The sequence below is a fragment of the Balearica regulorum genome, chromosome 6 (assembly GCF_011004875.1).
Source record: "Balearica regulorum gibbericeps isolate bBalReg1 chromosome 6, bBalReg1.pri, whole genome shotgun sequence".
Classification (NCBI taxonomy): Eukaryota; Metazoa; Chordata; class Aves; order Gruiformes; family Gruidae; genus Balearica; species Balearica regulorum.
Genome location: NC_046189.1, coordinates 31,997,162 through 32,010,168, shown reverse-complemented (window position 1 = coordinate 32,010,168; position 13,007 = coordinate 31,997,162). Strand labels below are relative to the sequence as shown.

The 13,007-nt window shown below is 40.9% G+C and overlaps 1 protein-coding gene across 10 annotated transcripts in view; it reads right to left on the bottom strand.

Moving 5' to 3' along the window:
• KALRN (kalirin RhoGEF kinase) overlaps window positions 1–13,007 on the bottom strand; it is a 515,104-nt gene that overhangs the window by 35,296 nt on the left and 466,801 nt on the right. For all 10 annotated transcript variants that reach the window (XM_075757095.1, XM_075757087.1, XM_075757084.1 and 7 more), the window contains 9 exons: window positions 12,594–12,660; window positions 11,194–11,297; window positions 8,681–8,750; window positions 8,010–8,096; window positions 7,134–7,226; window positions 6,011–6,061; window positions 5,591–5,668; window positions 4,490–4,675; window positions 846–1,017 (listed from right to left, as the gene is read on the bottom strand). In XM_075757095.1, coding sequence (XP_075613210.1) covers window positions 846–1,017; window positions 4,490–4,675; window positions 5,591–5,668; window positions 6,011–6,061; window positions 7,134–7,226; window positions 8,010–8,096; window positions 8,681–8,750; window positions 11,194–11,297; window positions 12,594–12,660 — 908 coding nt within the window. The remainder of the gene's footprint in view (window positions 1–845; window positions 1,018–4,489; window positions 4,676–5,590; window positions 5,669–6,010; window positions 6,062–7,133; window positions 7,227–8,009; window positions 8,097–8,680; window positions 8,751–11,193; window positions 11,298–12,593; window positions 12,661–13,007) is intronic.

The window sequence follows — 13,007 nt, the reverse complement described above, 5'->3', positions numbered from 1 at the left end:
ATTGTTAACTAAATTTGATTTCTGCGTATTTTCAAAATCCACGCTTTTGTTCATTGTGTGTGTTTTTTGTTTTTTTGGGGGGTTTTTTTGGTGGTTTTTTTTTTTTTTTTAAGAAACACAGCTTTAATTTGAAATATTATTTCAAACCACCCCGAACCTATTCCTAAAGCAAAGCTGACATTTTGGAAAGGCCCCTGTTCATGCACAGCTCCCATGGTTCCTAGGAGAAACATGCCCAGATGTTTCCTTGCCCCCTTGTTTTTTGTTGAAAGCAGCTGCTGCCCCACCAAGTTTGGACCTGCAAGGGGGTGGATGGTGAGGCAGCCTTCATCCCACCTCATGCCCTCAGCTTGTAGCACATGGAGATGTTGAATAGGAGGTTTCTGGGGATAAGGCTTGCTCTAAGTGGCCGATAAAATGGCAACCTGGCTTCAACATGGCCTTAGGAAGGTATTAGATTTAAAATCTCCCTGTAGAATGGAAAGCACCAGGTGATACAGTCCTGCAAACCCCAGCATTTTTAAAGGATATCACCAAAGGCATGTCATTGCCAAAAGGGACAAGTACCAGCAGGCAGGCCTGGCATGCAGGACAGAGAGCTCGGTACAGTGGCACTGAGGTGGTCTCTTTTCAAAGACCAGCTGTAAATTAGGAGGACTCCTTTCCACACACTCTGTGGATACTGCCTGACCCAGTACTTAATCACCGGCAGACTGGGCTCCTGTTTTCTCCTTGGGATTTTCCTTATGCTGAATGTTTTTCTCGTAGAGGGAACAAAGACACAAAGATTCTAAATCCCATTTAGTATTGCAGTTTAGGAAACAAATCAAAGACCATGTACGTACCATTTAGGAAATCTCTTTGTGTGTCCAGGACTTGGTTGATGTCCTGTACCCAAGCTTGCTGAATTTCTGGATTAGCTGCCTGTAAAATTACTCTCTCTGATGTTTCCCGGCTCATTAGAGCAAACTTGCAGGGATCATTGTCCACGTTTTCTTCAATGATAAGGTAGTTCATCTGAAACAAGCCAAAGTAAGCATGTGTTACATGGAGCATGAGTTAACATTACTCAAGAATCAGAATAAAATTGTTGTGAAAAGTTCCTGAAAATAATAGAGTCCAATAACAGATAACAGACTGTCAGATCATAATCAGAAGAATTTGTCTCATCTAGATTTAGACAGATAAATCTTAAGCTTAAATATGATGCTTAATAAAGCTCTGACAGATGTACCAGACATCCGCCTCCTTGTCTTGAATTACAACTTCTATTTTAAGGTAACATAGACCTGACTGATGTGCTAAAAATTTACTGTAACCTGTAAATAGAGTTAAAATGTTCCCATTAAGACGTTGTTAAAATCTACCGTTCCTCCAATTTAAGTTAGTGTTTACATTTCTTATCCTCCACGGGAAAGAAAGTCTCAGTTATTAGAGTATTTTAAAAATGGAAAGGACTGTGCACAGGGATATACCAAAAAAAAAAAAAAAAAAAAAAAGAGCAATTCTCCCCTGATACTCCAACAGATCTTTTTATTTCTAGCAGATTACACTGTCATCTGTGAGCAATCACTTCACTTGACTGTAGTCACAGATACCCTTTCTGGAAATCTCATGGATGGCAATTTTGGCTGCCGTCCTGCCCTTGTGAGGCTTCTGTTTAAGTGTACCTGTAACTTTAACTTTTCCTGAGCTACTTATATCTATGGCAGTAAACAAGAACAGGTTGGCAAAGCCTTTCAAAAAAAGAGAGAGAGAGTCTTCATGTCAAAAGCAGACAGCTCTGAAGGCTAAGGCACTAATGTCCCTCTAGAAGTCTGTCTCCAATTGCTCTGAATATTTGTCAAGGTATGGAGAGATCCACTCCACATTTGAATACTGCCCAGCGTTCAAACTGCAAGATAGAAAGAGCCTCTTCCCTCTCTTCTGGGAGTCCCTGTGAAGTTAGAGGGACAGGCAGGAACTCGTCTGGCATGGGGACAAGGAAAGGGACAGACAGTGAGCGTGGACAGTGCTCTTCCTCTTGTTCTGAGCTCTTGCTCCTCTGGTTGATAGCCAAAGCAAACAAGTCAATCCTGGTATGACTCCAGGAAAAAGACTTGTAAGTCAGAGTGCCTAAGCTCCTATTTGTGTCTCAGGGAGATGCATTTGCCAAGGCTACCCACTTAGGTATTTTGAGAGTCTGAAAGGTATCCAGCTGAGAAGCATCCAAGAAGGGATGTGTAATTTCTGAATGCTAATTACCTCACTGCAAAAAGAAGCGTTCTTCCTTAATGTAGGACATCATGATGAACTTCACAGTATGAGTGTGACAGACCTTGGAGAACAATATTTGGGAGCTTCATCTCCCTGACAGACCAGAATGGCTGCATTTGAAGTCATATGCACTTACTGTAATGGAGAGACCTCAGTGCTCAGCAGTGGCTGTGAGACTAAGGAAAGAAATGGGACTTCTGGTGCTGGCTAGGTCGTTCTGCTGTGTGGGAGGATGTGACCAGCAAGGAAACAGCCTACATCTCTCAGGGAGTGTCTCCCAGAGAACTGGACAACCATGACTGCAGATGGTATCAAAGCTAGCCAAAGATGGCTGGTCAGTCCTGATAACTGCTGTGAAGATGGGTTTAACCAGCCCAGCAGGATCTTGTCAGCACTCAAACCAAGGTCAAAGAAACTTGGTCCTAGCTGACAGTGTAAAACCTCTTCAAACTCTGGCTCAGAAACTCAGATCAGACGCAATTTCTGGACGCCCACATTCAGGGCAGGGTTATGAAAGACAGGTGATGAGGTAGTCTGGTTATGTGACACCTTTGGACAAAGTGCCTCTCGCCAGGGAATCACCCAGCTCAGGTTGAGGCTCCACTGCAAGGTGAAGATGCCTGTGGCACAGGGAGGCAGGGAATGGTCCTGCTCCACTGTGGGACATGGCTCATCTCTGTGGGAAAGCACGAGAGAAATGCAAAAGCAGGGGCTGGGAGGCAGGATGTGAGAGGTGCCAGCATACAGAATCCACACTGCAGCTGGGGAAATGCACACGGAGCCACGGGGGATCCCACACTCACTGTAGGCACTCAACAGGAGAATGAGCTGTTTGCCAAATGGAAGAAAAGAGGGACTGGAAAATTATCACACACAATTTTTAAACTCAGGCAGTGGGAACAGCATTACTTTCATAGGCTGTTTAACTAGAAAAGCACCTCATACCCTTGAGGCAAGCTAATTTTATTGACATTAGAAGAGATTTATTTTTTCTCTCTTTATCTACAATATACAATTCAGGAATTGTTTCCTGCAGATAAAAGCCTCATTGTTACATATAAAATAAACTGAAGTAAAAATGATTCATGTTTTTTCCATCTCCAACTTTAATAATGATCTAAATCAGCAATAAGATAAAATCAAAGCTGATCATCTAAATCAAGATGATTTTTTATTTGTACACTTTAGGTTTTTCATTTATAGCTTATTATTTGGTTGGAAACTATGAAATATACTGACTTGCAAATGGATATAGGCTTTTCAGTAAATGCTGCAGTTTCTGTCAGCCAAGAAGATGACTCCATTTCAGTAAATATGCTGTTTATCATAGATTTGTTTAGTTATATATGGTTAATATGCATTATTTCATCTGATGTTTTCTCTTCTATTTCATATTAATGCACCATTTAAAATTTAGAGCAAACAAAATGTAGTCTCCCACATCTCTTTTTAACCTGTATCTTTGAAAAGGAAATCGACCCAGACTGGTTTCTCAGCTTTGAACACTCAAGATGTTCAAATGTATCAGTTACTTTGTTCTTTCTGCAGGCACAGCAAAGGCTGTTCTACCAGGAGAGGTGTAGCATTCATTCACCTTCACTTAGCGTTTCGGAGGTTAACTTCGCATTTGTTAAAAAAGTATAAAACCCCTTAAACAAACAAATAAATATTTTCCCTGGTTACTTTCAGTTTTTACTTTTAGTCCCAGCCCCATCATCTGGAAAGATTGTTTAAAACCAAAATTAAATTCTTAAAGCTTTCTTTATAGTTCAGCTGTTTGGTTTTTTTTTTTTTTTTTTGTAATTCCTCATAGCTACATTTTTTAGAACTGTGTTTTTATTTGTTTTTGAAATAGTTCTTGCAACATTCACATTTGTACTGAGAGTCCTCCCCCTATTAGAGTATTTCCAGTAATGTCACAGCAATATTGATTTACAGCTTGGCCCAAAATGACTGTTTTGGATACTACACCTTCCCCCACCTTTTATGATCATACTTAAAAGCAACTGTTGTATACTTCCTGGGACTACTGCAGGCTTTGTAGCAATATTTGCTTGCTCAGAGCTATGGATGACAGAGGACCTGTCCTGGCTATGAACCTTGTAAAAATTACCCAATAAATTTAGACACCCAGTGGTTTATTTAGAGACGGTCTTAAACGGCTTCTGATCCACTGAAAGGTAAATGCAAATGTTTTCTGCAAACAGAAAACATTTCCTTCTCTATTTCTTACCTTTATGCTTTTCTTGAACATGTAGCCTGGCGTTAAAGATCCTTTTCTAAGGAGTTCACTGAAGATAACTATTTGCTCAAAGAGAAACACCCTACGCTCCTTCGGTCGAGACTGAACTCCAGAATCCTGCTCGGTCACGTAGAAGGTGTCCTGCTGCAGCAGCTTGCCTTGAGCTGTCAGCTTGCCCTGAGAAGCAGACAAGGCACCAACATTACAAACCCCGACCCACCATGATCCCACGAGACAATATCTGCTGTGTTTCGTGCAGTCCAAGTTCTACAAGCAGCGTGAATTCATGTGAGACATATCCCTCTAAGTTATCAAAGCAGCAATCTTGTAAATCAAGAGCTCAGTTTCAGGAAAACAACATAGGTTTTCTTTGTTCTCATTGCCACTGATTGTGCACATAACACCAAAAGCAAGAGGTCTCAGATAGACTGTTTTGTACTTAATTTCAAACGCTGTTCCCATTATGTAGCTTATTATTGTAGTGCCTTGGATTCCCTCTAGTCATGAGCTCTCCATCATCCCTTAAGCCAGTAGGCAGTGACAACACCTCTGAAGGTGCAAAAAACCAGGACCTACCTGTTTTCAGGAATGCTACGATGCGTAAGACAGTAAGACAAACTTGACTTCATTTTGGAGATAAGACATCTCACCAGGACTGCCAAAGTCTACACTGGCTTAGTTACAAACCACAAGCTGTAACCTGTGGGGTTATAACTCACAAACCCTGTCCTGGATGTTGCCAAAGTCAGAGGGAGCTGTTAACATGTTAATGTTAGGAGACCTTACTAACAGGCAGAGCAGTCTGGTTCACCACTTATTTTGCTCTGGCAATCTGTGTAAGAAGTGTAATTCAAACTTGCAAAAGCTTTTACAGACCTCACATTTTGAGGAAACAATAGCTTGTCACAAGTTTAGAGTGAGGGGTATATCACCCCCACCTTTGAAACATCACCAAAGCATGCAGCTCAGCACTGGAGAAGAACAAGCACTACAGAAACAGCCTGGAGTAGGGCAGATTGTAGAGACAATCATAGAAAGATACAATACTTTTCCTTGCCTAGTTGGTATTATAAGCAGAATGCAAATGCATACCTCAAAGCCTTGTAGGCGACCCAGGTTCATCATATCATTGCAACGTTTCGGTACAAGGCACATTAATTCAACTGCTTTCTGTTAAGGAAAAAGGATGTTGCATTATTACAAGAGAATCAAAGGGTTCCTAAAAGGAAAGTGTCGAATAATGAACTTCAATAGCATGATCGCTGCTAGCAGTTATTCATGGTGAGGCCCTCATGCACTGAAGATGTACGGTAATGTCTAAAAGTGGATGGTGCACCTACAACGCAGCACTGCGCCTTCATCTTTTGCTTCTGACTTAAGCTAAGAGAAATACCACATTTAGAATACCAGCGGGATCTTCAACTATTGTCAAAGGAATACTGGGGTTTTCATTCCTCCATATAAAGTGCCATTAGATAACGTAGCACTATTGTCCAGGACATGAAAACATACCTCTATATCAGAGCACTCCAGACCAGCTTTTTCACTGTACCTCAGGAAATCCTGGAGAGAGCAGAAAGGCTTGCATTAAGGCACTTCAGAAAGAGAAAACAAAAGATGACAGTTTGAAAAGGAAAAAGCATATTCAGCATGTGATTTTCTGAGAAGGCACTTGCTAATATTAATAAATTCACCTTCAGAGGTTGCTGAACATTGTAACCACTTTATAGATACGGAAAAGTGGTGTGGATGGTTGCTGAAGACATCACAGAAAGAATACAAAGCTGGGATTAGCCCTTGGGAATGCTGACTTGTTCCCTGTCTTAAGCCACAAAACCACACACATTTGAAGATTTTTCTTTTCCTTTTGGCATTTCAGGGAACACGCTGATGTCTCTCTGCTAGTGTGCAATTACCAAACCGTGGGCTGATGGCAGTCTGGTCAAGACTAGTTAAACAAGAGAAGAAACCAGCTCAGAGCCCCAGTACTGCTGGAGATTACAGGGGAGGGCTCAGACATGCCTGATTTTAGATATTAGCTTGAGACCCCTAGGGATGAATTTTCTGAAGTCCTGAGTAATTGGCATTGTAGATAAAGTCAGCAGAAGCCAGAGTGGTCAGACTCCTTGGGAAAAAAATTGCCGTGGGCTCCTCAAATTTTACGACATCAGAACATTCTGGAAATAAGTTTCTTGTGCTAATTTGAAGAGAGATATTCAGAAATGGAGGCTGTAACATTTATTAGAAGCATGCCATTCGGCACCAAAGACAGGCTTTAACAACACATTTGGTCATCTTTATTGCAATTTAAAAAACATGAATGAAAGTTTGTTCTGAAACTTCAGAGGAAGAAAATTCCTATTTGAAGTTTACTCTTCTATAAAAAAATCCAACAGAAAATAATAATAAAAAAATCTTTTTATTATCCTAAATTGCAAACTACAGATGTGGCCCTCCTGCTCTCTGGACATTTTCCATAGGACTCTACCATTGTATGCCCATGTATAAGCAGACTCCTCTTTCCTCTTAATTTGATGAACTTATTCCTCAGTTAAAGCTAAGGCTGCTTTAAAACAACATCACGTAATGCAAGATGCAGACTACAGTTTAGTCCAAACTGCATTTTTCCACTCACCTTGAGAAGAAGTTGATATTTAGTTATTCTTTGAATGGGTTTGATCAGAAAGTCACTGATGGTTAACCGTTGGCTTATTTCCTGTTGAACCTCCTAAAAATTGAGGATTAAAAACAATTGCAAACAATCACAGAGTAAGACAGAGAACGTGATAAAATGTCTCAGCAGAGACGTATTTCCACAGAAAGTTAGTCTGTTCTTAATCTTTTGTTTGCAAGAGGGAATTTTAGAGGATTTAAAAATCTGGCATATCCTATTTAGGCAAGGACTGGGTAAAAGTCATGACCGAGCCGGAAAGCGTTGGAAAGCACAGGCTCCCTTCCTGCTTTGAGCTGACCAAGCAGGACTGCAAGGTCTGGATACTGCTCTTTCCACTGCAGCGGGGATTAGCTCGCAACCAAGTCCTGCCTAGCATGCCTCATGCCCTTGGGTGAAATGAAACATCTTTCCCTTGTTAAACAAGCTTCTTTCACATTAATATCTAAATGTGTCTAGTCCCAACAATTTCTTGAAACAGACAAATTTATTGGGAATTTATGAGAGGCACCACCCAGCTCCAATGACTTTTACCTCTTGCCCTGTTTGTAGACTATGGATTAAAAAGTCTCTTTTATTTTAGACAGAAATCAATGCAGCTGTGGCATTCTGAGGACCACGGCAGTCAGTACTGGATTAAGTATTTATTAGAATTTAACAACATGAGAATTTGAAATAAATGAAATAACTTTTTTCTCCTGTAGCAGAGACTTTAGCAGCATGTGCAGTATCACAATCTTCTAGAGTTTGTTTTAGATAAATCCCACAGGTTACTGAATAGTCTACTTGACTAGCACCCACAGCTTTAAGTAGCAGTAATGTATAATAAGCAATGCTTACCTCAAAGTATGCCTCATACTCAGCTACTATATATTCAGATCGCGGCTTGTTTTGGCAATATACCACGTACATGTGTAATCGCCGCTCCTGTGAAAGCAAGATGCACAGCAGCCTGGTGAGATATTGGCTACCATTCTGTTCTGCTATTAAAAGCTGGCAGAAAGTTGCTAAGATGTTCGGCTAGGTCTTCCTTATTTTTTGTTTAATTAAAGATTTAGTTTGCTGAAGTAGGAAAGTAAATTGACAACTGGTTCTGTTCTTCACTTCTGCACCTTAGGCAAGAGGAGGTTTCCATGGGGGGTAGCCAGTTAAGAGATGTCGTCCCCACACTAGTAGGTCTGAAATTTGCTGTAGAGTCGTGCTCTGGCTAATATCACATGAACATGTCAATCATAGCAGTTGGCAAGTACCTGCCATAATTACTTTTTGGCAGACGTCCTTGGCCACATCAATGTTGCCCCCAAAATAAGAAGTCTACAAGAAGGCAACAATTAATGCTTTAGTTCAATCCAGCTGCTCACTGAAGATGCATAACTATAGGGCTACTTTATATTTAAATTAAGTTTAGACATGTAAAAGTATCAAGTTGACACAAGCAGATGCTTTTGGAAAGGAGTCATCACAACTTAAATGACAATTATATTAGAGATAGGTAACAAAATAAAACTTACATGCTTAATAAAAAGCTGTGCTAAACGGTCAGGTTCTTGAAGACATTTTTCCAGTTCAGCCAGGAAAAAGCTGAAAGAAAGCATATCGACATTTCAGAATATTTCTTTAGGTTTACCAGCAGCAAACTAGTCGTCCTTCAGATACATCGGTGCAATTTTAGCTATAGCATTCAATAACAAATGAAAATGTCAGCTTGGCTTCAGCCCTCAGTGGTAGCATTTCTAAAAGATTAGATGACAGCTGTGAAATATGGAGGTCTTGTCTTGCAATGTATCTGCTCTTCTTTACTATTACAGTGGTTTCAATTTTTAAGAAGTGCCCATTACTATCTAATTGCAAGAATTGTTTTCCTTCACTGAGAACTCCCAAAGTAAAACTCTTCCATATACCAAAACATTTATGAAAACTCAACTGAAGCTTTATCAGGAGTTCAGTTGCATGAGCAGATCTGGAGTACTGGTCAACGTGAAAGAGATGTGGAAGTTTCCACTTGAATAAACAAATCAACACGGTTTTGCTGGTGGAGTTTTGGTTATGTACTGTTTTTCACTACATTACTCTTAGAAATATACTGCAATTCATAATAGTAATAGCAATTTGTAAACACCGTCTCTATCTTGACCTGCAGCTTTGGGGAGGTCATTAGTTCTAGCTTGAACGCCCTTACCAAGAATATACTGGAATGCCTAAAAGTGAGGTAAAAGCAGCTAAACTAAACTTTAGAAATACTGGTAGTCTTTTCTAACTGGTAGGCAAATCCTGACAATCTCCCTTTCCATCATCTTCCTCTTTTTCACTGCAGGATTTCTGTCTGACATGCCTCCATGGATTTGCTACAGTAGCCAGATTTGGTGAGAGGACATGCCTGCAATGGTCTGGTCCCAAGAAATCCCAGAATCTCAAAAAAAGATGCACATTGGACAGCTGTCCCAACTAAACATCCCTATCACTACCATCAGATACAGCTACTTCCATAACTCAATCCTCTATAAATGTCACATTCATCTGCATTTAAATGGAGTTCTTGACCCAGATAGGATGAATTAAAAATAGGGAATCTCTCCCTGTGTGTTACAGAAAACTCTTGTCATCACACTTAAGCAATGAATGGCACTGGTAAAAACACTCCATTGCTGGTATCAACTTAAAACATGGTAAAGCTTTTTCTGAATATTTTTTTTTCTTGTGCTCACAAGGGCATCTGTCAGAACATAAGGACAGGCTTAGGCCATGAGATAAGCACCTGTGGAACACATGATGGGAAGGACACCGTGTTTCTTGGGTGAGGCAAACATCCAGAGCTGAAGGCAGATTCATCCCGATGTCATTGCTTAAGTCTGCACATGCGCGCTCAAATTCTAGTTAGCTGGAGCTGTAGAGTATTTCTGAGTGGCAGAATTGAAATAACGACCATATTGTCCATAAGCAAGACATCGCTGTTCATAAAAGTCACAGCAGAAATGGCCCAGGGTTTGAAATAAGCCTTGTGTTTCCAGCAGCTTTTCAAAAGCTGCTTGTTTGAGTAAGATTTTCAAGGAACAGCAGAGTCAAAAGCACTAACTAGGCCAAAGCCTTTCAGAGCTTTCATGTGAGAAGAATCTTGAAGGTATTTACATTTTATCACTCTACTAGCCAAATACTCCTGGTATGGTCAGCCTTCGTGATCCTATCATCAGCTGCACGTGGAGATGCTCATGTTGCTGAGAACCACACCACATAGGAAGGAAACCATGACTTTCCAGCATTGCTACTGCTCATCAGTGGAATGACTTGAGCCTATAACTGTGACCCAAGAAACACAATTATGGCAGCCTCAGTAGCTTTTCTGAGGATCCAGCAAGTACACCGCAAGCAGCAGCTCTCTGGGAGTCATGCTGGGCCTGCTTATGAGCAGTAGCTCAGGAGCTGTGGATGGGCCGCAGTGGTATCTCCCACTGAGCCTCTTGTTGTGGCTTCCCCGCAAAGAAGTGGCAGCACAACACTGACACAGAGCAGACTCTCTCGTGTGCAACATTTCTGTCACACTGACCAGCACTTCTGGCGTGGCGTTTGAGCCAGCATAAAGCTGTATCTGTGATCAGACAGCATGACAAACACCCTCCCATGAAGCCAGGCAATGCAAAGCTATAGCCCACCAAATGTTTTTTTTATCACTGGGAAAAATGATTTTATGTATGACCAATGCTTTGCATCATGCAGTTGTGCCAGTTTTGGCTGGGTAGACAAAGGCCTATATCAGGATCTAGTGTATTGTGAAACTGTGGCTAAAAGCACATGAATTAGAACATATTCTCAGGATTCAAGGTAGCCATGATTTGTGAAAATATTAAGCAGAACTTACAAACCAACAGAGACCATTTATAGTGAGGCAACGTCCTTTGGAAGCTCAGCCCTGAATGACCTGCTGATGTTCAATTAAAAGCAGCTTAGACGTACAGACACCATATACCCCAATCCTTTATGGACAAGTGGTTAGAAAGGTGCTTAAAAAGGAACTAAACCAAAAACTTACTCTTTGTGCCAGTCATAGATCTGGTGAATATTGCCAAACACTATCTTGTCTTTCCCTTTCATATCTTCAGAAACTCCTTTTTCTTCTATCCTCTTCATGAAGCCCTTTAGGATTAATGATCAGTGATTAGCAAACAGTTCATTTGAAGGGGGGACCATAATTACACCCTTTTTTTTTTTTTCCAAAGAAGCAAAAGTTCAATGTCAGGATTTTTTACACTGAAAATGCTTAAAATACCTTTTGTACAATTTAAAACCAGAAACCCATCTAGATACTTTAAATTACACAGTTTGCTTAAGAGAAAGCTTTACAGGATTTATTCTGAATATCTACTATACTTACACAAACCGCTATTAGATGTCATTGAAGTGACAAGTGCAATTAGAAGATAAAAGTTAAACAAAAGTAGTTTATCAAGCTCTTGGCTTCTCTGGTAAGAGGAAGAAGCCAGACTCTGTACAGAGTTCTGCCATTCATCACCATGAGTATTTTGTGAGAGCATAAAGCCAAGCAGTAAGTTTTAAGAGTCACATGAATCAGATTTCTCACACCTTCTGAGAGTTTCTTTATAAGTCTTTGAAGCACTGCAGCCCTGTCAGGTTTGCCAGTGGAGCATGATGTAAGCAGAAGATAACTCAAAGGTCTTTAAGTCTGGAAGCTGTTGAAGATCATTGTTAGATGGGCTGATAATTCTCCTTGGACTAGTGAATGTCAAAAGCATTGCTGAAAGCCCACTTCAATCAAGTGCCTCCAGTTCTGAGACCTTGCTGGGAAAAAAACCTGGACCCTGCATGTGAGGTGGCTCTGACAGGTGATCCCCAGGGATCAGTCAGGTCTTTACAAGTTGAAGCTTCAAAAACTATGACTGTTTTCCTAACAGAAAAAAACCCCAAAACTCTATTTTATCTCAAGGGTTTTTTTTGCAAAAGAATAATCCATGGGCCACACACTTGCACCTCAGCACAGCTCCAAGCCCAGCTTCTGGAAAGGTACTCAGACACGGGATTGTAGTCCAGGTGCAAACTCAAGTAAAGTATGTGTTCCCATTACTCAATACGACAGCAAGAAAAGCATGAAATAAGTGACAGGAGCATAAGTTATTCTCCACCACTGCCCTCAAGGCTGCATTAGAGCAGAAAGTTTGTCACAAGCAGGGTAGCCAAGAAAAATCTTTGCATGCTGGAGTTGAAACCTAAAATACAACATTTGTTAGATGGAAACAAAAATAGTTTCCAAAGGCATTTCTTCTTGTTTCTGTCAACATGAGAAGGGGACCATGGAAGCAGAGTGCAAAATAAAGCAGTTTGTTTCTCATGCTGTATTTTTCGTTGTTGTCACTTGTCAGCATGGTGCTTTTTAGTGGGAAAACAGTTTGCATAGCAGGGTTTGCTTCAGCTCACCTCCACAACAGTTCCCAAGTCTTTGACGTAGTCTTTTTCAGTCTGTACCAGCTCATTTAAGACAAACCTAAATTAAAACAGAACACACACATATTTGACCATATTCCTTGATGTTACTGTTTGTTCCTCTTACCACATATTACCCCACCGTCATTCCAGGTCACATAACACGAATTACTCTTGACTCACTCACAGCTCAGTGGAATGTAAATGACAAAGCTGTCACGTTTCAGGTCAGGGTAGTTTCAATTCTCTTAACCAGTCTTTCCTCCTACCCATCTTCCCCCCCACACATCCCAGGACGGTGCAAGAGCACCAGCATAACCAGACACCTGTACCTTGAACTACCCCTCCTCACTCTCCTCCACCCCCAGGGAGCGCTCCTGACAGTAGTGATGGAAGTGTGTCCTGACC